The sequence below is a fragment of the Nematolebias whitei genome, chromosome 10 (assembly GCF_014905685.2).
Source record: "Nematolebias whitei isolate Nwh7 chromosome 10, NemWhi1, whole genome shotgun sequence".
Taxonomy (NCBI): Eukaryota; Metazoa; Chordata; class Actinopteri; order Cyprinodontiformes; family Rivulidae; genus Nematolebias; species Nematolebias whitei.
Genome location: NC_056507.1, coordinates 44,915,165 through 44,942,339, shown reverse-complemented (window position 1 = coordinate 44,942,339; position 27,175 = coordinate 44,915,165). Strand labels below are relative to the sequence as shown.

Sequence of the window (27,175 nt, the reverse complement as noted above, 5' to 3'; positions counted from 1 at the left end):
AGGACACGACTCAACTTGAGTAACACTTGGTAGCTACGAGCTGGCCGATCAATGTACAGTCTCTGACACAGAACTCACGAGGCACGTGCTTGGCTCAGGTACTTGGGGTTTACCAGTGGTTGTGGCATATTGGCTGGTATTGACCTCATGCAGAATTTCCAGATGCCTTCTCTCACACTGTTTGCACTTGGCCTTGAAGTTGCACTTGGTTGCCTGATGTTCACGTCCACACTGCCAGCATTGACGGTTTGTCTTGATCCACTCAGTCTTTTGTTCTACTGACAAGAGTTTGAAGTTGCCACACTGATTCAGATAATGCTGCTCAGTATTGCAGAAGGGACAGTATTTCTTTGGCTTATCATGTGTAACTTCTTTCACAGCTAGATCCTTATTTGTTCTCACCTTTGTTGAGATTCACTGCTGCGTAAGACTGCAGTAGATCTTTGTGACTTATAGTCAGGACGATGGCTCTTGGACAGAGATTGTCTCTCTCTAGTGAAGGTACTGCTTTGTTGGTCACTACTGACTAGAACTCATACCTCCTACTCAAGCTAGTCAGCCAGATCAAACAGGGTTGGAACTGGAGTGTTAATGGGATTCACATATCTGCAAAAGTTTGCTCTTAGGTTGTGTGGCAACTTCTCTAAGAGATGGGATACAAGTGAGCCACACCTCAGTTCTGTCCATCTTTGGCTTCCGAGTTGCTGCAGCATTCTTACTAATGCTTGAATTTGAAGGTCAAATGACTTGAAGGCCTTTATGCGTCTAGTTCGGATATTGAGTCCATCCATCAGGTTGGAAATCCTCTTCAGTGCCAGCTGCTGTGGTTGACCATACATCTCTGTGAGCGCCCTCATAGTGTCTGTAAATGATAGTGGACTGTTAATGTAAGATTTGGTTATAAGTAGCACCTTTTCGCACTTGAGATGGTCCATGAGTATTTGAAACTTAAAGCTCTCTGAAGCATCATGTGGGAGTAAATTATCCAGGGCTAGTTTTAATTTGGCAAACTCACGTGGGTCCTCAGACTTGAAGTCAAGGATGGTTGGTTTGGGACCACGATAGGAGTATAGAGCTGGGGGTTTGCCTGGTGAATCACAGCATGGAGAATAAAGCCTCCAGTATACTGTTGCATACGTCCGTTCACACGTACGTATGCGTGTACTGTATGCAGAGGGTTCAGACACGATACTCCAGCATACACCCCGATCAGCTGCAGAGCAGCTTCACAGACAAGGGGCGTTTACCTTCGGGACAAATTGAGGTCGCCGATTGGTCATTTGCTGACACGCCTACTGGATTGTTTGACAGGTCAGAAAAAAGAAAAAAAAAGCCTCAGCCGCAGTGGTGTTCTGTGTTTACATGTTGTTAATAAAAAGATCTAAAGAATAAAAAAAAACAGGGAGCGCTGGCTCTACAGCCTACACATCAGACCAGCCCACCAGGAAATCTCCAGACCCTCCCGCAGCCATGCTAGACCTGAGTTTAATTCGCTCGTGACAAATTCCTCCATTTCTCACCATTTCAGTCATGGCATCAGCAGAGGAGGAAGAGATCACTTGCCTCTTTGCAAAATAAAAGAAAAGGCCAGATAAGAGATGAAGAAGGGGAATTTAATACATTGGTGTCGCATACAAAACAGTCTACAATCTGGGCCTTCATTTACCCATGCATACAGCACTCTACTACATCTCTACAAAGCTAATTGAACAAATCATTCTAAAGAGACTAATCAGAGCTTTATCACATTCATACACTGATGGGACACACATCAGAGGCTATGAGGGGTTCAATGTCTTGCCCAGGGACACTTCAGCATGTGACTGCTGGTGGATTCAAAACCCCAACTCTTACATTGGAGGACGGCTGCTCTAACCACTCAGCCACAGCCGCCCATCATTATCTCCTGCCATTTCCTGTCCAGTGGAAGAAAACGTATCTTCAAGGTTCTTTATTTGTCATTCACACCACATGTAGTATATATGGTGGAACGAAATTGTGTAAACAGGGTCCTATTTACAATCAACAAAAGTATAAAAATGTAAAAGAAAAACAGTAATAAGATCTAAGATATGAACTAAGAACAACGTTATCTAAAAATACACTAAGTACTGGTGGCATAAAAACAATACGCCGAACTACAGCAGCTTAAGGACTGCTATAAACAATGAGCTTCATAAAACCATATACAGTAGCAGACATCTGTTGATTATAAAGAGCTTATATTGTCTGATATTTAACAGGTTTGACTTCAGCTCAAACAAGTTTTGTACACAAACTTGAATTAAAATAACTTTTGCTTCAAAATTGAGTAATTCCTAAAACAATTAGATTTTCAAAACTGATTTTCGTTGGAAAAATTATCAGAAACCAAGACTGACTGAATGTATTCAAGTCATTAAATAAAAGTTCCACTTCTTGTGCATTTTCCCTCTTGAATCTGAAGAACTTTCTGGTTTCTAGATATTACTGAATGTGGCATCAGAGCGTTTTTCTGCAGCACCGATTTCTTTTTAATGAGTTTTAATAAATAGCAAAGATCCTGATGCAGCTAAATCTGCTCAAACCCAACAATACTTGAATAGTAATCTTTAAAAAAATGGCCTTAGCTTAATATACAACGTTTACAAAACATGTAAGACTGGTTGTGTTAGATCAGGGGTAGGCAAATTTTCGGACTCTTGGGTCACACTGAGTTCTAAAATTGGAGCGAAGGGCCAGGCCAGGAACAGATGGATGGAGTGTTTGTATGATGTTACATGTTACATCACACAAATGTTACAGCTCCTCTATGCAGCATCACAACAGAGTACCTGGACAATAATTCACACGTTTTTGTTTTTCACTTTTTTTTTTTTTTTTTTTTGATACTTGACACACAATTTACAGTTTCACACACGCACACACAAAGCATGACTTACAGTGATTCCTGATGGATGAAAAATAACATCCTGGTTGAGGTTTTCTTTTCACTTTATCCTGGATTCTTGTCAGCAGCCCGACATGTTTTCCAATTAAATTTGGTGATGCGTCTGTTGTGACATTGTTACGACCCGGCTCAGCCAGGAGAAGGGGAGGTAACATTAAAAACCCAGATGGAAAAAGTTTGAATAAAAGTAATAATTTAATTGGTCAGTTTAAAATAAAATTTAACATTAACAAAAAGGAGGGGTACTTTCAAAGTACAAATTACAACAAAGTTTTCACAAATCAAGTCAATAACAAAATTAAGGTTAACCAAGTGAATGAATACTCAAACCAAATTTACAATGAGTCAAAACAAAAGTAAAAAAGTAAGCCTTCTAACTGTTTTCAGGGGGCTTACAAACAACACCGACAACCAACTGCAACTGCAGGATTTAACTGTTGGCCAAAGCCAAAAAATTAAAGTCAAGAGACTCAAGTCTAAAGACACAGAAACCCATACTAATGGTGAGCTGCTCTAAATAGCCGCCCTGAATGGCAGGAGAGCTGGGTTCAAATAGGCAGGACTCTTCTGTGGTTGGAGGAGCAGGAGGTGAAGAAGTCAACCAGGATGCAGATTGATGTCCATTGGGGAGGATTCAGGAAGTGAAGCAGCCAATCTCAGATGGGCCACAGCACAGCTGAGTCAGCAACCAACCTGCAAACACTCTTTTGCTCAAACAAATGGCCACGGGCCATAACAGCCACACACTGTTGTTTTAGCACTTCCGCATTATTTGGCCACATTGAACACTTCTGGGGTGCAGGCAACAGTGGGTTAGCAATGGTATTTTCACTCTGTCGCTGCAGGACTTGCCGACAATGACATTGTTTATAGAATTATTCAGATGTCCTCGAAAGCTCCAATGTGTAAAAAGGACAAAGGATTTACGCTGCATGTGGCCAGATTCATAAAAGAATTCATAGGTAAGTTAATTAATCATTTTTGTGTTCAACAAAATGCCTCATTTACATCTAACACAGGCATGGGCAAACCCTGGCCCGCGGGCCCTATACGGCCCGTTGGGTTTTTTAATTGACCCACCAAAATTTGGACAATTTAAAAAAATAATAATAATTTTATACTTTATTTTTCAGGGATGCTGAAGTAAAATTTAGGGGTGCTTAAGCACCCCCCAAAAAGAGGTTAAAATCACCACTGGTTCAAATTATGTTTAAAAAACTGAATTTAATAGGAAAAAACTGGTGTTGTTTTACCTGTAGTCTCAGCATTGAATTGAATTCCTTTATGAATCTGGACACATGCAGCATAAATCCTTTGTCCTTTTTACACATTGGAGCTTTCAAGGACATCTGAATAATTCTATAAACAATGTCATTGTCGGCAAGTCCTGCAGCGACCGAGTGAAAATGCCATTGATAACCCACTGTTGCCTGCACCCCGGAAGTGTTCAATGTGGCCAAATAATGCGGAAGTGCTAAAACAGCAGTGTGTGACATATAGCCTATTGACCCTGGATCCTCTTAGAGTGGGGGTGATGTGCAACATACGAAGACTTAGAGTTTAAAATATACAATGTTGAAGATGTGATTGATACAAATTTTTTCACTGAAATAAAAGACTGTGAATATTACAATGAAGAACAGTTTAATGACATCAATATAACTAATGGAGGTCTCTCTATGATTCACTTTAACAGTAGAAGTTTAAATGCAAATATATCCAAAATAACAGATTATTTAAAACAGCTAAACAGAACCTTTACAATAATAGCACTGTCAGAGACATGGCTCAACAATGAAAACACAACTAATGTTCACATGGAAGGTATGAATTATATCATGTGAACAGAAGCAACAAAAGAGGTGGTGGAGTGGCTCTATTTGTTAAAAATGAAATAAAATGTAAATTAATTAATTAAATGTCAATCATTGTTGATAATATCATGGAAATAATAACAATAGAAATAATAAACAAGAATGATAAAAACATATTGATAAGTTGTGTATATCGATCTCCAGGATCAAATATAGAAATATTCACTGATAAAATCGTACAACTATTGGACAAGAGTTTTAATAAAAGCATTTTTTTCTGTGGAGACTTTAATATTGACCTGGGAAATAAAACAGATTCAAATAACATCAGTACATTTACAAATTCATTGTATAGTTTAAATCTTTATCCGTTAATATCAAAACCAACAAGAATTACAACTCATAGTGCTACAATAATCCATAATATTTTCACAAATGTAACAAATGGGGATGTGATGGGAGGTATTTTAACGAGTGATTTGAGTGATCATTTACCAGTTTTCATGATTTATAAAAATGATCAAAGCATTACAAAATAAATCACAATTAAGGAAAAAACAATAAACACATCAACAAAAGCAATGGACAAATTAAAAGATGATTTACATAAACAAAGCTGGAAAGACGTGTATGTTGATGATGTGAACAGATCATATGATGAGTTTATGAATATTTTAGGAGTTCTGTATGAAAAGAATTGTGTGCAAAATAATTATACAAAGAGAAATGTTGTTGACCAACCATGGATGACGAAAGGGTTGAGAAATGCTTGTAAAAAAAATAATTATTTGTATACATGTTTCTTGAAATTGAGAACACAAGAGGCTGAAGAGAAATATAAGAAGTATAAAAATAAATTGGTAGCGATTATAAGGAAACACAAGAAGGAATATTATAGTGATTTATTAAATAAACGTAATGGTGATATGAAAGCTACATGGCGAGTAATAAATAGTGTTCTGAAAAGTCATAAAGCAAAAACAGGTATTTCACAATATTTTTTTAAAGATGACGATGAAATCCATGATGAAAATGAAATTGTAAATGGATTTAATCATCATTTTGTGAACGTTGGATCAAGCCTTGCAGCTAAAATACCAAAAGTAGACAATAATGTGAAACATTCAGTTATAGGTTGTGACAACAGTATTTTTCTTAATGGAACTGACAAAGAAGAAATAATGAATGTAGTAAAAAATCTTACAGATAAGAGATCAAAAGACTGGGTGGACATGGATATGATGTTTGTAAAGGACATAATGAGTTATGTTATCGAGCCGTTTACATATATTTGTAATTTATCATTTTCAAAAGGAATATTTCCAGACAATATGAAAGTAGCTAAGGTAGTTCCTCTCTTTAAGAATGGTGATAAATGTGTGTTCAATAATTATAGACCAATATCCTTATTACCACAGTTCTCAAAAATTCTAGAAAAACTATTTGTGACCAGATTAGATTAATTTATTACTAAACAAAACATTCTAAGTAGCAGTCAGTATGGGTTTAGAGCAAAAAACTCTACATCAATGGCTCTCATGGAAATAATGGAACAAATAACTACTGCTGTCGATCAAAAACAGTATTGTGTTAGTATTTTTGTTGATTTTAAAAAAGCATTCGATACTATTGATCACACTATTCTCCTTGAAAAATTAAATAAATATGGTATAAGAGGACAAGCATTACACTGGGTATCTAGCTATTTAAAAGATAGGAAGCAGTTTGTACAAATAAATGGTGTAAGATCTGACCTGTGCAATATCACTTGTGGAGTTCCTCAAGGCTCTGTACTTGGACCAAAGTTATGTATTTTATATGTGAATGACTTAGTGAATGTATCAGGACTCCTCAAATGTGTCCTTTTTGCAGATGACACCACATTTTTTTGTTTGGGTAAAGATGTAAAACAGATGTTGGAACTGATGAAGACAGAATTTGATAAAATACAAACTTGGTTTAAACTTAATAAATTATTATTAAATTTAGATAAAACTAAATACATGATATTTAGTAACAAAAAGAGAACTGTTGATGATACATTTAAAATTGAGGGTGTTGAGATTTGTAGAGTTAATGAGATGAAATTTTTGGGTGTAATCATTGATGAACAGCTAACATGGAAAAATCACATAAATTCTGTAAGAACAAAAATATCTAAATCTATTGCAGTACTGTACAAAGTCAGGGAATTATTAAATGATAAAGCTCTGTACATGCTGTATAACACAATCATTGTTCCACATTTAATCTATTGCATTGATGTTTGGGGGAAAGCGTGTAAAACATTTACAAAACCTATTTTTATTTTACAGAAAAGAGCTGTAAGAATCATCACTAGAAAGCATTACAGTCACCCATCAAGCACATTATTTTATCAACTAAAGTTATTGAAGTTCCATGATTTGGTAGATTATAGTATTTTATCAGTTATGTATAGGGCTCAAAATAACACATTACCATTAAATATCCAAAGAAATTTTATTAAAAGACAAAGTTGTTATAATCTTAAGGGGATAGAGATATTTGTCAAACCAAAATTCAGAACTAGTCTGAAGGGAAGGTCTACCTCAATCCAAGGAGTTGGATTGTGGAATGGTCTAGAGAGTGATGTTAAAAATGCCAAGTCAATGTGTACATTTAAGAAAAAGATCAAAGCTGAATTGTTAAAAAAATATATGAAGTAGCTTAGTGTGTGTTTTGTATTAGAATTAGAAAAATTAGAACGAGTTATTCATTTTGTTCTGTTACTTGAAAATTATTATGTCTGAAATAATTGTTTGAAAAAAGGGGCAGATAAAATAAGATTTTTTTCTTCTTTCTGCTGCCTTTCATTTTAAATCTTTTGTATCTTTTTATATTGTTATGGAATTGTTTTGTACTTTTTTAAAATGAATAAACTATATACCATACCATACCATGTGGAGTGAAGCCAGAGTGGGGGTGATGATCTTTTACCTGCTTCTTCCATTTTGGGTCATGGGGGTCACCTGTGCCCATGTCCGACAATCACTGTGCGAGGGGCGGGGTGCACACTGGACAGGTCGCAAGTCCATCACAGAGCCACATAGAGACAAAATAGACAAACAACAATTCACTCTTTCACTCATAGGGCTGGGTACCTTTCTAAAAAAAATCGATATCGGTACCGGTGTCGGTACCTTCACTTCGGTGTCGGTTCCTGGACGATTCTTTTTTCGGTAACAATTTTGTAATTACTATTAATTCTAACAAGAATAATATTACACATTACAGTACCAATTATGAGTTTTATTTTTTAACTTTGGTATTTTCCTATTCCAAGCAGTTTTCTTACATAAAAACAAACAATAATAATTTCCAGGTCAAAAGACCAGTTTCAAACCAGTGACACGTCGGTGTCTAATGTTCACTGCTACACACTGAGGACCTTTTCACTGAACAGTTTTTCTTCAGAAACATCAACATGTCTGTTTTCTGTGGACACAAATAAGCCCAGTCCTGGCTGATGGTGTCTCCAGCAGTAGAACATGTTCACTCTGAGGCTGTAGATGATGATTGTTGCAGACACAGATACCTGGTTGTCAGTTTGACATAGTGTCCCTCACATCCCACCAGCAGGTCACTGGATTCACTGAGGTAGGGATGATGCAGACTTCTGCACCTCTGTGTCTCTGCCTGAATCTTCTCTGTGGTTCTCTGGGGTTTAGGGCTCTGATCATCTCCCTAATTGACATGAGAACAAAACATCAACAATAACATAGTTGTGTTATTATTACTCAAAAAACTTTATCTAGGCTGAGAGATAAAGGTTTAACTGGTCAACAAAATCCTTTAAAGTTTACTTACCTCCACCGTGCAGCTCCACTGTAGAAAAAGCAGCTAATTTTTAACAACAAAGTTTGTGACAGTCCTGTGGCCCCCACCTCACTTATCTTTTGTCCTCACATCAGGGTCAGAGGCTCCTGTGAGGAGAACATGAACATAAACAGTAAACATTAGGTGAATTGTTTAAGCAGCTGACTGGATGGATGATCAGTTTTACAAGCTAAGCTTCATCTGTTACTGTCAATCTTTAGTTAGCATACACCGACCGGTGCAGTTCGGTCGGTGCCATAAAAGAATCTCGGTTCGGTACTCAGCCCTACTCACTCACACCTAGGGACAATTTAGAGTTATCAGTCAGCCTAACATGCATGTTTTTGGTCGATGGGAGGAAACCGGAGTACCCAGAGAAAACTCATGCATGCACGGAGAGAATATACAAACTCCACCCACAAAGGTCCCCAGACCAGGATTTGAACCCGGGTCCTGTTTGTTGAGAGGCAGCAGCTCTACCAGTTGTGCCACCGTGCTGCCCTGGATGCAACATTTGCTATTAATCTGTTGAATCTTTGGGTGAAAATGACCTACGCGGCCTCAGTGCAAAGACTGAGGCTTAATGAGTCATTTTGACCCAAGGGAAGCAGCAGGGTTAAAGTCCTTTTCAATTAAAGCTCATTTGAATTTAAGTCAATCACTTAAGAATCGATTGCATATAAAATACAAAGGATTTTATTTGCTATTCCAAACTTAATCTGATTCCTACTGCTCCAACATTTCTGGTTAAATTTTCTCGATGAACCAGAAAGAAAAGGGTGGTTGGGTCCCCGGTTTGCTCCATTATAAAGACTAATCTTTATACATACTAATATGTATGTTGAATCTTACTCCTCATTTTACGCCACGTGTTGCCTCTTTAAACTTCATGCTGCACTGTTCCTACCAAAGACTGTTTGTTGTTTATTGCTCCAATGCTTTGTCATTCTGTGAGGGTTTGTCTTCATTAACACCCGTACACTTCGATTATGAGCCACAACAAGCGTAAAATTGTTCAGCTAATTAGTTTGAACCAACCCCCCAGCCCTCATTTACGGTCGACCACACAAGCCAGCACGATGGTGTTCACAAATTGGGGAATGATACTGAAACGTCTCCCCTTCCCCATGGTTGTTACTGCTCATCAGCTGACACGTTTGGCTTCACTCTGCATTAGGGTCCTATTCTGGTCTACCTGTGCCATTCTTTTAAGGTCTTTCTGGCGATGATGAGTTCTCAGCAGATGCAGCGGCTTCTGACACCCAACCAGCTGCAGGTCCTGATTCAACAGAAGCAACAGGCTCTTCTGCTCCAGCAGGTAGTTCAGCCATTTTATTTAAATACATCTATCCATTCATTCATCCATCTATTATCTTTACCTGCTTCTTCCTTTTCGGATTACGGGGGTCACTAGTGCCCTTATCCAGCTATCACTGTGCGAGAGGCGGGGGACACCCTGGACAGGTCTCAAGTCCATCACAAGAACACCAGGACAGGTCCCCAGTTCATCTCAGGGATACCTGGACAGGTCTCCAGTCCATCTCAAGGACACCTGGACAGGTCTCCAGTCCATCACAGGGACACATAGAGACAAACAAGACAAACAACCATTCACTCTCTCACTCACATCTATGGACAATTTAAAGTTACCAATCAGTCTAACATGCATGTTTTTGGTCTGTGGGAGGAAACTGGAGTACCCGGAGAAAACCCAAGCATGCACGGAGAGAACATGTAAAGTCCACCTAGAAGTTTTCAAATCCTTGACCGGGATTTGAACAAAGGCAACCTGCTCGTTGAAAGGCAGCAACTCTACCAACTGCGCCACCGTGCTGCCCCAAAGGGAAAGTCATAAAAGCATTCAAAAAGAAAATTCTCAACTAATAAAAGCTCCACAACATTTCTCCCCTACTGTTAAATAACATGTCCTTAAATTTAAAACTTATAAAATAAAGTCCTTCTCAAAATTCCTCTTTTTTAGTGGCAGATTCACTCTAAAGTGTCTACCTAAGCATCTTCTCTGAGATCCTACGCTTGTCTGATTCCACCATATTTGTTAAATTGCACAGATCACAGTCAGCCTAAAGTAGGTCAGACATGGGACTTGAGATTCCACGCAAGTTTTGGCAGATTCAGCTGAGTGTTTTGTTTTCATGGACTGACATTTCAGACATCAATATATTTTGGAAAACCATGCGAGTAAATCTTTTGACCTCCATCATTTATATTTATTTTAAAAGTAAAAGAAAAGCTTTACAAGACAGTAAAGAAACCAACTATGTTGCATGCTGTGACTTATTTTGTCAAGTTTAGGTCAGTGTGTTTATAGATACACATTTTGTCGTTCTTTAAATAAACAGTTTAAAATGTTTAACTGTACAGGTCAAACTATGGGCGGGCCGTTTGTAAAGTTAAACAGTCAAAAATTAATAGCAATATGTTGGTTTATTTAGCCTTTCATAAGAAAAGTGATATTTTCACCATTTTATTCATATATTTATAAATGTCATAGTTCCCAACTAAATACTTAATTTACAAGCTAAGTGTTTATTTTCAAAATTAAACATTTAATTTTTAAGCAAAACATTTAACTTCCAAAATGAATATTTAATTTGCTAACTAAATATTTAACTCTGATCTAAATATTTAACTTGCAATCTAAATATTTAGGAGCTCAAACCTAAATATTTAGATTGCAAGTTAAATATTTAGAACAGAGTTAAATATTTAGTTAGCAAATTAAGTACTCATTTTGGAAATTCAATGTTTTGATTAAAAATTAAATGTTTAGTTTTTAAAATAAATGTTAAGCTTGGAAATTAAATATTGAATTTACACCTAAATATATAGTTTACTAGCTAAATATTTAAGTATTTAGTTTGTAAATTAATATTTAGCTTGTCAATTAAATATTTAGTTGGGAACTATGACTTATAAATGTATGAATAACATGATGAAAATATGACTTTGAAAAAAAATTCTTATTAAAGGCTAATTAAATAAACCAAAATATTGCTGTTAATTCTTGACTGTGTAACTTTACAAATGGCGCCCCATAGTCAAACAGGCTCGCTTATCTTAAATAAACATTTTGTGTTGTTGTTTTTGTATGCAAAATACTGAACCCAAAATCATTTTTGCAGGACATTTTAGTAGCATTTGTAAGTTATTTTTTGTTACTGTAAATTTAATGACACGTTTGATTGTAAATCCCCCCCACCCACCCCTTATTAAGGAAAATCTTAAAGAGTTTTCCAAGCAACAGCAACAACAGAGTCATCTACTCCAGCAGCAGAGCAGCAAGAAGGTCAAACAGGTAATGGCTTCTTCTCACTTCCATTCATCTCTGGGTCCTAATCCTGGCCCTCACGCTGACTTTAACAAACACGCCTGATCTGAATCTAAGGCCCTATTTACACGGACACGATGGGGGAAACGTAGGTTTTTTCGTATGTTAATTAGAAGAAAAGATCCGCGTTGACGCGATTGGATTTTGTGTTTACATGCATCCAGAGGAATCCACCCCCCCACCCCCCGCCCCACTGAATCTGCTGTAGTTACCATGCCAGGTCATTAGATGGCGCTGTGAATTTTGTACCTTCACCTAATGCGCATGCGTGCTGCCTCGGCACGCACTTTTCCTCTGGGCTAAAAGCTCAGCTAACAACATCTTAACAAAAAGTTAAAACTGGATTTTGGATAAGAGTCGACAGATTTGACGCCAAACAGGACCGCTTCATCTAACAACTCTACACCGGTCACTGAGTGGACCAGATCCGAGTCGATGATGTCGGAATTTACTCCGTGATAATCAGTAGCTGATTTACAGCAGGTAAATCAACGTTCTTAATAATGTTTGCTTGTGTTTACTTCGATCACACAACAACCAACTGAGTTTTTATTTTTATTTTTCCTGAAAAAAGAAGCTGTCCTTCCACCAGGCAGACCGGTTCTGAACGAGGCTCGGTCCAGGTGCAATGCAGGAGGACATGGAAAAAGAGAGAGAGATGTTGGATGAACTATTTATTTAAAATTCCTCTCAGTTCTTTTATTCAATCCATTCAATGTTTTAAGCTGCATTAATCAAAGGAGTGACAGCCTGAACAAGCCAGATGGACAACGTGGGACCAGATTCCAGGATGAAAACAGAGCAGAGTCCAGTTCATTAATGTAGTTTACTGTTAACTTGTTTTAATAGTGTTTTCAGTTTAATTATCAGTGTTTCTGTGACATACAGTTTGTGGTGTTGAATAAATAAAAAAAATAAAAATTAAACCTGATGTCTTCATTTTCAATTATAGTAACATGCAATATGTTTAGCATCATTTTAATCACATAATTTGAATTACATAATGCCCAGATAGCTTCATTTAGCTCAGAGAGCTTCATTATATATCTCAAACTTAAGATAAATACTGTTTATTATTATTAAACTGTTATTATTTAGCACATGTAGTATGTTATAGTGCAGCGCGATGTGTGCGTGTGCCTCGTTCTATAAACAGCGATATTAGAACGTTGCTTACGTACTGTAACCCCAGATTCTATGAGTATAGGTGCAGCCCTTTAAGGCTATCATTAGTGGGTTTATCCCTTCGCACGCAGCGCAGCACTGAAAACTTTTGTCCACGCCCACCTGCTGTGTGGGCCGCACTCCCGGTTGTTATAAATTACGGTGAGACTGGGTAATCGGCTCCCAAATAGCTTTTTTCTTCAGCCATTTAGGAACCAGTGAGGCCCAGAGCTTAAAGGGCTGTGCATATACTCATAGAATCTGGGGTTACAGTACGTAACCAACGTTCTATTTTGTATAGGTTTCGCCTTTTAAGGCTATTGCTAGTGGGTTAAAGGTGAAACCGGATGTAGTCTATGCCTCACTGGGTCCATTCAGACACAATATGAAGTGCCCGCTTGCACCAAAAAACATTTCATCAACTCAACCTTCTGTGTGCGTAATTACACACTGCATAATTACGCGTTCCATGCACAGGAGCGCCCCGGAGAGAAAAGGTCTCCGACGGGGAAAAAGGGAAGGCTGAAATGTAGTCCTACTGCCGAGAATGAAAAAGAAAAGAGGTTACAAATTGTAACCATGTAACAATGAGCAGAGCAGGTCAACAGCTCTTCAATATGAACTGATTAATAACAAATGAACTGATTGGTAACAGTAGTCATGAACTGATTAGTAACAATAAAAACAGCAGTCATGAACTTGTGAATGATAATAAATGTCTCACACTGTAATTGCATGCAATAAGATGTGAGTTTAAAACGAAATTCCGCGAAACAAGTAAAAATCTTTCTGTTAGAATGCTGAGAACAGAATGGGTCATGGAGAAGGCGAGATGATGAGATGTTGCTTCCTCCTCTGATTTGTGAGGAGGAGGATAAAACCCCTCCAATGTTATCATTCTCAATTTAAATGCGCTTGTGATGTTTTTTGGTATGAAAGCTGGGTTAGGTCTCAGCGCAGCTAAGCTGCCATCAGCTTGAATCCTGAGGCATAACGGGGCAGCAGAGAGCGCAAATAAATCGCTCACTGTCTTTGCTGATGTCATGGGGTGGCTGTGGCTGAGTGGTTAGAGCAGTTGTCCTCCAGTGCGAGAGTTGGGGGTTCGAATCCACCAGCAGTCACATGCTGAAGTGTCCCTGGGCAAGACACTGAACCCCTCATAGCCTCTGGTGTGTGTCCCATCAGTGTATGAATGTGATCTACAGCACTGATTAGTCTCATTAGAATGATTTGTTCAGTTAGCTTTGTAGAGATCTAGTAGAGTGCTGTGTAAATGGGTAAATGAGGACACAGATTGTAGTGTAAAGTGCTTTGAGTATCTTGAAATAAGATAGAAAGGTGCTATATAAGTACAGTCCATTTACCATTTACCATTTGATGTCAAAGCCAACAGCAGGGCTGTTTTGAGTGACAGGAATTTAAGTGAAACTTGATCTAAAGGCGCGAAAGGAACTTTGATCAGAGCTCGCAGAACCATCATTAGGTCCCACTGTGGAGCTAGTGGGCATGACACCGGTCTGTGTCTCCGTACATCTTTTAAGAAACACTTCATCAGAGGGTGATTAAAAACTGTTCTGTCACCAAAGCCCTCGTGACAAGAAGAAATAGCTGCAGCATAAGTCTTAATTGTGCTGAACGCTATATTTCTGTCCGTCAGCTGCTGCAGAAAGGACAGCACGCCACCTAGTGGACATAAGATGGCCTCTACACCTTTTTTTGTGCACCAGCGCTGAAAAGCTGTCTACTTTGATGTGTACAGCGCTGTAGTGGAAGTGTCTCGTGAGTCTTGGATTGTGTGCACCACTTCTTGAGAGAGACCCATTTTTTCTAAGCGGATCCGCTCAGCGGCCAGACCCAAAGGTGCTGGCCTATTTCTGGGTGACTCCTGATGGCTCCTCCCACCTAGAGGAGAACATCGTCCCTCCATGGCAGTTTCCACGGCCAGCCCGATAACAGATGTTGCAGGTTTGGGAACCATGGGGCACTCACACACTCAGGGGCTACAAGGATGACTGACAGTTCTTCCTCCTGGACTCGGTTCAGAAACTGTGATATTAGAGGGACTGGAGGAAACGTGTAAAGGAGCATTTTTGGCCACGGGCTGTGGGCAAAAGTGTCCACTCCTAACGGTGGGTCATCCTGTGGGCTCAGTGAGAATCATAATCGACACTGGGCATTCTCCCGTGTGGCAAACAGATCCACTGCTGCTCGGCCAAACCTGCTCCAAATCTGAGAAATCAGCTCGGGATGGAGGCTCCAGTCTCCGTGGCGAGGACCGCCCCTCGACATTATGTCCACTCCTCTGTTCAGGACGCCGGGGATGTACACTGCTCTGATAGAGAGCAGGTTTTTGTGTGTCCAACACAGCAGATGCCTCGCAATGCGTATCAGTTGGGCTGAGCGCACGCCTCCCTGCCGGTTTATGTAAGCTGCAGTAAATCTGTGTGGATCAGAACATGTTGATTCCACAACAGGGGAGCAAAATGCTGAATGACATTCCAAACTGTGAGACATTCCAAGACGTTTATATAAGCTGATGTGTGAGCTGGCCTCTGCGCCCCCACTGCTTGAGACAGGCACGTTTCTCCCCAGCCTGACAGGGACGAGTCTGTGAAAACTGAGACATGTGACGTAAGCCTGCTGATAAGAAATCCCTCTGACAGAGTGAGAGGGTTTCCCCAGTGATTCAGGTTGGTTCCCACAGAGGGGGGCACAGAGATCATTCGCCTCTTCTGATGCACCGGATCTATGCGCAGGTGGGCAAACCATCTCTGAAGGCGTCTCATGTGAAGTAAGCCCAGCGGAACCACAGTGTGAGCTGAAGACATCGTCCCCAAAAGTTTCATGACCGAGACAGCTTTTCCTACACTGCGGGGTTTGATGCGGTGGAGCTGAGCTGTCAGAGCTTCGGCTCTCGGCTGTGATAAGCGGGCTGTCATAGTGACTGAATTTAGCTCCACTCCCAGATAAATGATCATCTGGGACGGGAAAACCGAACTCTTTTCTCAGTTTATAGAAAACCCCAGGTTCAGCAGGTGTGAAGTCAGCGCTCTAGTTTGTGCAGCCACTTCCTGTCTGGACCGAGTTAACAGCAGCAAATCGTCCAGATAGAAAATAATTCTCATTCCTGCTATGTGTAATGGCTGCAGAGCCATCTGCACGCATTTTGAAAATGTGCGTGTGGCAAGGGAATAACCGAACGGAAGCCTGTTGTATTGGTACTGGATCCCTTGAAAGGAAAAGTGCAGGAATTTCCTGTGCTTTGGAATGATTGGTATGTGAAAATAAGCGTCTTTTAAATCTATGGAGGTAAACCAATCGTTCTGGTCAATGTTGTCCAACAGCTGTTTGGTTATCAGCATGTGGAATTGTCTCTCCATGATTGATTTGTTGAACATGGACAAGTCAAGGATGGGTCTGTTCCCTCCGGGGTTTTTTGGGACCAGGAAGTAACGTGAGTAAAACCCTGTGTTTTCCTCTCCGCTGAGAACCTTGGAAATTACATTTTTTATCAGTAGTTCCAGAAATTCTGAGTGGAGAGACCAGTTCTGTTCTGGAGATGACAGAACCATCTCTATAATCCCTCTGAACAGTGGGGGTTGAGCTGCAAACTGCAGCGTGTAACCCCTACTGATCAGATGGTCCATCCATCTGTCAGGGAGCACACTCGCTGCCATTCTGCGTAACGCTCGGGGAGTGGACAAGCGTTTTTGTGTTGTGTCATGTCTTTTATGGACGTCAGCCAAGTTAAAGCCCCCACCGCCGTCACCCTCTCCGGAGATGCTCCTAGAGGGACCCGGGGGGGGGGGGGGGGGTGTTCACAGAAAGGGCCCTGGAAACTCCTCTGTGCTGCGGTCAGGCTGCGGGCTCACATTAGGGTTGATGTGAGCTGACGCGCACTGAGGAGAGGCGTGAGTGCTTTTAGAAATGCGACGCCGTTTGGGTGGAGACTGCAGTTGCAGTGGAGAAATACGTTTGCTCCCACTGTGGTCAGAAATGTCAGAAAACAACCTGGGCTGAGAGCGAGGGATTTTTCTGGGCTCGGTCTGCTGAAAAAAAATAATTTCTAGCTGATGTGTCAAGTGAGACTTTTGTGTGATTTTTCGAGCTGTGGTGACTTTAATAAACCTGTTTTGAGGTTACCGGCTCATTTTGTGTGGGGAATGTGTGAAGAGAAGCAGCTGTGAGATCATTCGATTTGACTGTCAGGCTGGAATCAGAAGACACTTTACTCTCTGTATTATGTTTTCGTTTTATTTTGAAACTTAGATCATCATTGTGAATACAGACATTCCCCACAAAGTGTCATTTTTTGTGTTGCCTCCTCTGTGGGCCCTGCGGCTGGTTGGTCCAGGGCGGCACTTGTTGACGGTCTCTGGGGAAGCGCAGAGTTGCTGGTTGGCGTGATGAGAAGGGCTGTTCTCTGGCAGGGGGGGGGAGGAGCGGGGCAAGAGGTCGCTGCTGCAGCTGTGGAACGTCTCTGCTGCTGCCGCTGGTCACGGTGATCCCTCCAGCGGACGGGTGTGGGAGGGAGGAGGGCTGCGGCTTCATCAGGTGGCGCACAGTTTCCGACACCTCCTCTGACTTCTTGGACTTCTCAAGCATGGCCTTGAAATTGGTCCCGAACAGCACGTCCATCGTGATGGGGCCCTCCAGCAGGTCCTTATGCAGCCTCTCCGGCATGGATGGGGAGAGTCGGAGCCAGGTGGACCTCTGGATCATCGTCATCCAGGCGGTGATGCGAGACAAGCAGACCACAGAGGAGGCGCAGAGGGAAAGTTCCGCTCAGTAAACCCCTCCACTCTGGTGATGGGAGCGAAGGTGGAGACGGGTGCCTTCGGCTTACCAGGTCCGACTACAGCCTTAGTCCAGTAGGACATCAATGCTGGGAAACGAGGCCAGATGGGGTCAGGGTGGCAAGCTGGGGTAGAGCCAAACCTTCCCGCTAGATCATCCAATATGGGCAGGGGAAGGAAAGTCCCTTTGTGTCATCCGCCTCCTGGATTATGCCAGGAAGCTCCGAGAGGAAGGCACCGACGGCTGGGAGTGGTGTGTTCGCCAATGCGGAAAGGCCCGGGGGGGGGAGTGAGCATCCGCTCGGCCCCCCCGTTCCAACATTACGCTCTCCAGGAGGGTACAAGCAGTGGGGCTGCTGCTGACATCGCCTTTTCTGGAGGAATCATCTGATTCACTCCGTGACTCAGCGTCAAAAAAGGCGATGGCATCGTATAGCAAACAATCCCCTGCCACGGAAAAACACTCCTCGATGTTAGCCTTGAACAAGGCTGCTCGTCTCCGCTTCTCCTCAGGAGGGAGGAGGTCACAGAGACAGCAGGAGGAGGCGAGGTCGGCGTGGCGGGGACCCAGGCATCCTTCGCAGATGTTGTGCCGGTCAAAGTTCAAAATGTAGTCGGTCTGGCAGGACGGGCACAGGCGGATGGTGCTGGACATCTTCTCAAAAACAGTGCTGTTTGCTTGCTGAAGAAAAATGGGAGCCGATTCCCCCGTCTCACCGTAATTTATATGGACCGGGGGTGAGGCCCACACAGTAGGTGGGCGTGGACAAAAGTTTTCAGTGCTGCACGCAAAGGGATAAACCCACTAGCGATAGCCTTAAAGGGTGAAGCCTATACGAAATAGAACTGGATCTGACTGTCTTTTCCAACGTGGATGACGGTCATAGCACCTGGAATCTGACGTAGATTAACTACAAGATTTAAAATATATGCCATAAGTCGTAGTTCAGAAAGCACTGTGGCCGCCGCCATGTTGATAGAAATATGTCATCTGTCCATGCGTGCATGTGCGCATGTGGTTTAACACAAAGCCTCAGCGGGAGATGTTTACATTATCAGCGGGCGGTCAGCGAAAAACCTCCACTCTGGAAGGTGGGTTCAGAAACCTCCGGATTCAAAGAGGGGGGCTACTGGTGTTGTGTAAATGATCAGCAGAACCGCAGAGAGAAAGGTGCAGATTCACTCAAAATATGCAATGTGTAAATGGCCCCTAATATGGGCTTTGGTCCCCTAAAGGACTACTGGTCCTGACAAGGTAGGTGTGTATACCAGAGAGGGTCCTAAAAAGGTAACAAAACCAAGTCCATACAGCCTACCACAGCACAAATATACCATACAATAAACACTAAGACACACACAGTGAGTTATTTCAGTCAGAGATTCTTTATTGTCATTCACACCTCATGTGGTACATATGCTGGAGCAAAATTATGTACACAGGGTCCCAGTTACATCCAACAATAAAATGTATAAGAAAAACAGTCATAACATCTAAGATATGAACTAAGAAAAACATCAACTAAATATACACTAAGCACTCATAACATAAAACATTGAACATCAGCACAAACATGAACATGAGTCTGTGCGAGTGGATGTGCACGCATGAACACATCGACATTGAAACAGATCAGCAGCAACATGAAACAGATCAGCAGCAACATGATGTGATTTTTCACAGTGATTATTCTAGTGAGAGATTCATGAGTCTAACAGCCTCAGGGTAGAAGCTGTTCCTCAGTCTAGTGGTTCTGAACAAACAGAACAAACATAATGAAAGTCTGACTTGCTCTTTAAAAAGTCTGATTCTAATGAAGTATATTCATTCAAACTTTATTAACCTTTATTAAGTAAGCTGTTAGAAAGCTCACATTGTTGTCTAGTTGGCTTGTTTACTGAGCTCGGTTCTGTTTGGTTACGGCTCGTTTCTTTCTGAATTTCATGGTTCTGATGCTCTTGAATGCACCGTGGCTGTTCCAATGCTAGTGAACGCTGTGTAAAGTGCCGTGCTGCGTGTTGGAGTTTTTTTCTCTACCTGGATGGATGGAACCTTGCTGTTTGAGCTTCTGTTTGCGCTTTTCCTAGTTTACTGTTGTGTGTTAATGCCAGAAGAAACAGCAAATAAATCACCTTAAGCTGGATATCTCTCTCCATGTTCTTTAATGGGAAGACAACTCCATACCTTGTGGCTCTAAACCAGTTAATTTCTTGGAGAACACCAAACCTTTTTAGCAGCTTTAACCATGAAACACAGTCATTTTCACACCTAGTAGTCACCAGCGTCGTTCCACTGTGAGTCACCAAAGACCTATTGTGACGATTGATTGGGCAATCTGCATATGCATCTAGCTTAGCTCCACTTTATAACTCAAATAAAGGGGCCATTTACACGGCGTGTATTTTGAATGCATCCGCAGCTTTCTCTCTACGGTTCTGCTGATCATTTACACGACACCATACCATACCATACCATACCAATTTATTTATATAGCACTTAAAACAGCAACAAGGCCAACCAAAGTGCTGTACAAAAGAACACAAACATGTACAGCAGACAGGAAAACATAAAATAGAAATACAGATACAAATAGCAGCAGGAGCTAACTAAAATGGCCAACAGAGTTGAGAACAGACCGGACCAAAACAAATCACACCGTGTTAAAGGCAAGCGAATAGAAGTGGGTCTTCAAGCGAGACTTAAAGACTGAGAGTGTGGGAGCCTGCCGGATACTCAGTGGCAACTCATTCCACAGTCGTGGACCTGCAACAGAGAAAGCCCTGTCACCTCTGAGCTTACGACGGGTTTCTGGGACTGAGAGAAGCATCTGGTCTGCTGACCTCAGAGAGCGCGGTGGGACATATGGCTGCAGAAGATCAGTGAGATAGGATGGGGCGGAACTGTTCAGTGATTTAAAAACATACATGAGAATTTTGAAATGGATCCGAAGGTGAATGGGTAGCCAGTGCAGGGAGGCCAAAACTGGCGTGATGTGCTCTCTATAGCCTGTACCAGTTAAAAATCGGGCTGCAGCATTTTGGACCAGTTGTAGACGAGCAATGGAGGACTGACTGATTCCAAACAGAAGTGAATTGCAGTAATCAAGCCTAGATGTTATGAAGGCGTGGATCACTGTCTCGAGGTTCTTTTTGTTGAGTATAGGCTTCAGCTTAGACAGCCGTCTCAGCTGAAAAAAACAGGATTTGACCATCATGTTTACGTGACTGTTGAGTTTTAAGGACGGGTCCATTATCACCCCCAGATTAGTCACCTTTTGTTTCTGTAGCGGGGCTAGAGAGAATAGGTCAATGTCATAGTTCATGAGTGAGCCACTGGGATGGAACAGCATGACTTCAGACTTCTTCTCATTGAAGCTTAAGAAGTTTAAAGCCATCCAGTCCCGGATGTCAGCCAGGCAGTCAAGAAGAGGCTGAGTAGAGCATGTGCCTCTGTGCCTCAGGGGGAAGTAAATTTGGCAATCATCGGCATAGAAATGAAAGGGTATGTCGTGTTTGCGGAAGATAGCACCTAGTGGCAGCAGTTATAAAGAAAAGAGAAGGGGACCGAGGATGGACCCCTGTGGTACCCCCCACTGGAGTGCGGTCGATGCCGAACTGAAATTTTTGATATTGACACAGAAGGTTCTGTCAGAGAGGTAGGACCCAAACCATTTAAGGGCTGACCCTGTGATGCCCACCCACTGCTCCAGTCTAGAAATGAGGATATTGTGGTCGATGGTGTCAAAAGCAGATGTAAGGTCCAATAGGACAAGCAGCACAGAATCACCTGCCTCTGTGGATATGAAAATGTCATTAAAAACCTTCAGTAGAGCAGTTTCAGTGCTATGGAGAGATTTGAAGCCAGATTGGAATAACTCAAGGATAGCGTGATCCCCCAAAAACTGTTTCAACTGAGACTCCACAATTTTTTCCAGTAGTTTAGAGGTGAATGGGAGTCTGGAGACAGGCCGGAAGTTGGACATGACTGAGGGGTCAAGGTTAGGTTTTTTCAGGAGGGGCTGGACAGCAGCATGTTTAAAAGTCTTTGGCACCACACCTGAGGATAAACTGCTATTCAGAATAGCGAGGATAAAAGGACCCAGGGTAGGAAAAACTTCCTTTAGCAGTCGAGGGGGGACCACATCAAAGGGGGAACCAGATGGCTTCATGCTGCACATTACCTGCTCCAGAGAGGACAGAGAGATGGGCTCAAAGTGGTCAAACACAGCCACACACTGAGATGGGATGGACAGATCATGAGCTGGTGGAGAAATGAGTGCCCGGGTGTTTGCCACTTTTTCTAAAAAGAAATGGAGGAAGTTCTCACACAGCTCAGTTGAAGCTTCCAGAGGTGAAGGCTCACTGAGGTGTAGGACTGAGTTCAGGGTGGAGAAAAGAACTCGGGGGTTGTGGGAGTTGGAGACAATTAAATCAGAAAAGAATTTACATTTGGCAGCTTTAACGGTTTTCTGATAGTGACGCCAACTCTCCCTTAACATTTGAAAAGACACCTGGAGCCTGTCCTTCCTCCACTTTCGTTCAGCTTTGCGACACTGCCGCCTAACGGCTCGCGTGACGTCATTAAGCCAAGGCTCTGATTTAAGTTTTGTTTTTCTGGTCTTAAGGGGAGCAACACGGTCCAGAACATCTAAACAGGCAGAGTTGAACTGAGAGGTTAGCTCCTCAGTGGTAAGAGACACCGAGAGCTGTTCGATCCTCTCAGAATTAAAACCTTCATTAAAACGAGCAGCAGTGAAATGGTTAATGGAACGCGTACGTGCAGGAACGCGCGTCTTAGCAGTATGACAAGGGGGGGTGAAGTCAAACAATACAGGCATGTGATCTGAAAAAACATTGTCACCGATTTTCAAATTAGAGACAGAGACATCGCGTGTTAAAACGAGGTCCAGCGTGTGACCGTGTTCTTGGGTGGGGCCGCTCACCTGCTGAGCTAAGCCAAAAGAGTCCAATAAATCCAGAAAGTCCTTCACTAAGGGCTTCTCCTGACAACACACATGCAAATTAAAGTCACCAATAAGCAAAAAGTGAGTGTATCTCTGAGTGATATCAGCCAAAAAGTCAGAGAATTCATTTATGAAGTCCTTAGAACGAGGTGGGCGGTAGATGAGCGCACACAGGACCGGAGGAGAGTGTCCAAGTTCAAAGGCGCTCAGCTCGAAGCTGGCGCGGGACACCGGGATGGACAACTGTTTACACGCAAAGTTTGCTTTAAAAACTGTTAATAATCCCCCCCGCGCCGACCTGATGGCCGCGGGGCATTGCAACATACACAGTCCGGAGGAAGTAGTTCCACCAGGGCGCTGGACTCACCATCAGAAATCCAAGATTCTGTGACGAACAGAAAATCCAACTCCTCATCTTTAAAAAAGTCATTGAGGATAAATGTCTTGTTGGAAACAGACCTTGCGTTGATTAAACACATCCTGATATTGTCCGACACAGGCACAGCCGTGGAGGGAGACGCGCGCGCCAGCGGGCGCAGGTTATGAAGAACAGCTCCTCCTGGTCTGCTGGTGCGGCGCACAGGTAAACAACTCCAGGTGTTTCCATGGACTGAGCGCGCGGGCAGCTGGCCAGCAGCCGGGCCCCGGGAGCACCACGGGTCAGAGAGGAGATGATCAGATCCAGAGCGAGTCCTGTTAGAATAATCCACACTTTGCCTCAGTTTCACCAAAATCCCTGCACGCTTCCCACGACGTCTGCGACGTTTCCTCCATGGAGAAAGGCCAGGGTCACGCAGAAGGAATGCAGGAATCTCAGACAGGACCGGTGGGGGAGAGTGATGGCCGCTGTTCAAAAACTCCGTGGGAATTTCATCAAATGTACGGAGCTCCAAAAGTGCCCGACGATCATACTGAAAATATGACTCGGCACACTGCACAAACCATTGTAAAAATAACAAAAATAAAATACAAGCAGAGAGCGAGAGACGGGCAGCCCTACACACCGGCGCCATCTTGGCAGCAATCCAGTGGCCCCCCTCTTTGAATCCGGATGTTTCTGAACCCACCTTCCAGAGTGGAGGTTTTTCGCTGACCGCCTGCTGATAATGTAAACATCTCCTGCTGAGGCTTTGTGTTAAACCACATGCGCACACGCACGCATGGACAGATGACATATTTCTATCAACATGGCGGCGGACACACTGCTTTCAGAACTACGACTGATGGAAAATATTTTTAATCTCGTAGTTAATCTACGTCAGATTCTAGGTGCTGTGACCGACATCTGTGTTGGAAGAGACACAATCTGATCCAGTTCTAATATCGTTGTTTATAGAAAGAGGCACGCGCACACGTTACGCTGCACTATAACATCTAAATGTGCTAAATAATAAGTTTAATATTAATAAACAGTATTTATGTTAGTGTGCAAGATATAATGAAGCTCTGAGCTAAATGAAGCTATCTGGACATGATGTAATTCAAATTTAAAATGATGGTAAACATATAGCGTGAACACTAAAGTTGAAAATGAAGACATCAGGTTTAATTTTTTATTTATTTATTAAACACAAACTGTATGTCACATAAACACTGATAATTAAACTGAACACACTATTAAAAACGTTAACTGTAAACTGCATTAATGAACTGGACTCTTCTCTGTTTTCATCCTGGATGTCCCACGTTGTCCATCTGGCTCGTTCAGGAAGTCACTCCTTTGATTAATGCAACTTAAAACATTGAATGGATTGAATAAAAGAACTGAGGGGAATTTTAAATAAATAGTTCATCCAACAGCTCTCTTCAACATCCTCCTGCAGTTCGTCTAGGCCGAGTCTCGTTCAGAAACGGTCCACCTGGTGGAAGGACAGCTCCTTCTTCTTTCAGGGAAAATAAAAACTCAGTTGGTTGTTTTGTAACCGAAGTAAACACACACTAACATTATTAAGAACATTTGATTTACCTGCTGTAAATCAGCTACTGATTGTCACGGAATAAAGTCTGACATCGTCGACTCGGTTCTGGTCCACTCAGCGACTGGTGTCGAGCTGTTAGACAAAGCAGTCCCGCTTGGCGTCAAATCTGTCGATTCATCCTAAATCCAGCCAGAATCCAGCTTTTACTTGTTGTTACGTTGTTGTTAGCAGAGCTTTTTAGCTCACAGGAAAGAAGCGTGCCGAGGCAGCACGCATGCGCATTAGGTGAAGGTACAAAATTCACAGCGCCATCTAATGACCTGGCATGGTAACTACAGCGGATTTGGGAAGGCGGGGGGGGGGGGGGGGGGGAGGATCCTCCGGATGCATATAAACCCAAAATCCGACCGTGTCAACGCAAATCTTTTCCTCTAATTAACATACAAAAAAACATATGTTTCCCCCCATCGTGTCTGTGTAAATAGGGCCAAAGAGTCAGAGTCAAAGTTTCTTTAATTGTGATATATGTGGTGGAATGAGATTGTGTACCCAGGGTCCCAGTTACATCCAAGAATAAAATGTAAAAGAAAAACAGTAATAAGATCTAAGGTATGAACTAAGAAAAACATCAACTAATTAAAGCTGCAAGCAACCTTGGAGGCCATCGCAGCAAAGCGCCGCTCCGGCCTTACTGCGACCGCGTGAGGTCCAGCTAATCCACCCAGTCGCCATCGCGAACGCTCTCGTGCCAATCCCACACGCGTTCACCACAGGGTGCATTTCCCGAATCTTCGAAATCGCCTTCTGTCCATGTTGTTACTTGTCCAGCTGCAGGTCTTACAAGTATAGGTGAAATCTGACCTTCCAGACAGGAGTTATGGTGACTTCCTGTTTTGTGGCCAATGTTTGACAAGCACTTCCTTTATGCTTTTCAACATGTCATGTGTGGTAATTAACAGTTAGCGAACAAAGTTTCAGTCTAATATCTTACACAGTGCAAAGCTGGAAGTGTCATCCAATAATTAGAATTGTATTTCTCTGAGTAGGTGGGGCTTAAGTGATGTCATGAATCAACAATACCAACATGTCTACAAGTGCTCACTGATGAAGCACAAAAACTCAGGTTCAGATTGGATGATGTATCACTGAGATATAACTGTTGGAATAATGTAGGTGGCACACTTGAGTCTAATGTAAATAAAAATATCAATGTGTCTATAACTGCTCACTGATCATGCACATACAATCTGGTATTTATTGGATGATATTTCACAGAGATATAACTGTTGGAATAATCTAGGGGGTGCACTGGAGTCAAAAGTTATACAACAATACCACTGATCACTCATCAGTGAATACTGAGTGATCACTGCTAGTGCTAGTATCACTCAGCCCTCTGTGAATAGTAAACAGCCATCAGTGTGCTAATAATCCATTGTTAGGCTGATGGTCCTTCTTCAGCATGTGATCAGCTGGTTTTGGTTGTCAGCAGCAAAACTGGTTGATCCACTCTGAGAAGGTGCTATTTAAGAGACTGAGCTGAATACAGCACCTAAGACTGAGGAAGTCTTTTGGATGAAAGACGAAACGTTTCTACATTTTTTTGTTGTTTTCCTTTGTTTTGTTTTTTTGAATGTCCAGAGGACCAGATTTAACCTTTTTAAAACAAGTTTAACTTACTAATAACTCATCAACAACATCACTATTCCAATAACAACACATTCAGTGTAGGACAACACTCCAGTAGTCAATTACATGTCAGGGAGACAGAAAAGTGGGTGAAGAATTTATCTGACAGACAGCTCACCCAGCCGGAGACAGAGATTCTTGCCAGGGGACTGAACTTTGCGGTTGCACCAAGTAGAATTCCTGTGGTGGAGATGATCACAGCTACTGAATCAGCCATCCGCAACAACAAAATTAAAGAGGCTGAAGCAGAACAGCTCAGAATCAAAGTTTCAGCCTGCCTCAGCAATGTCAAACCACCACCTTCCAACATCAGTAGAGAGGAGAGGGACGCACTCACCACTCTTAGCAAGGACAAAAACATCATCATTCTCCCAGCAGACAAAGGAAGGTGCACAGTGATTTTGAACCAGAAAGACTATCATGAGAAAGTTATGACACTCCTTAGTGACTTAAACACTTATGAACCTCTGAAAAGAGATCCAGGAAGTGGTTACAAGAAGAAATTGATAGATTGCCTGAAAAATTTGGAGCAGGACAAGGCTATTGACCGTTTTCTGTACCACAGACTGTACCCAGGGGAGGCCACACCTATTCTGTATGGTTTACCTAAAATCCACAAACAAGGTGTACCTTTAAGACCAATCGTTAGCATGATTAACTCTGTCACTTACAATGTTTCCAAATATCTGGCGTCTGTACTCATCCCTTTAGTTGGCA

General features: G+C 42.1%; 1 protein-coding gene across 1 annotated transcript in view; it reads left to right on the top strand.

Moving 5' to 3' along the window:
• The window catches only part of LOC119416523 (forkhead box protein P1-like), a 160,886-nt gene that overhangs the window by 60,916 nt on the left and 72,795 nt on the right, over positions 1-27,175 (top strand). The window contains 2 exon segments of the mRNA XM_037683753.1: positions 9,758-9,898; positions 11,816-11,896. Of these exon segments, the coding sequence (XP_037539681.1) occupies positions 9,758-9,898; positions 11,816-11,896 (222 nt within the window).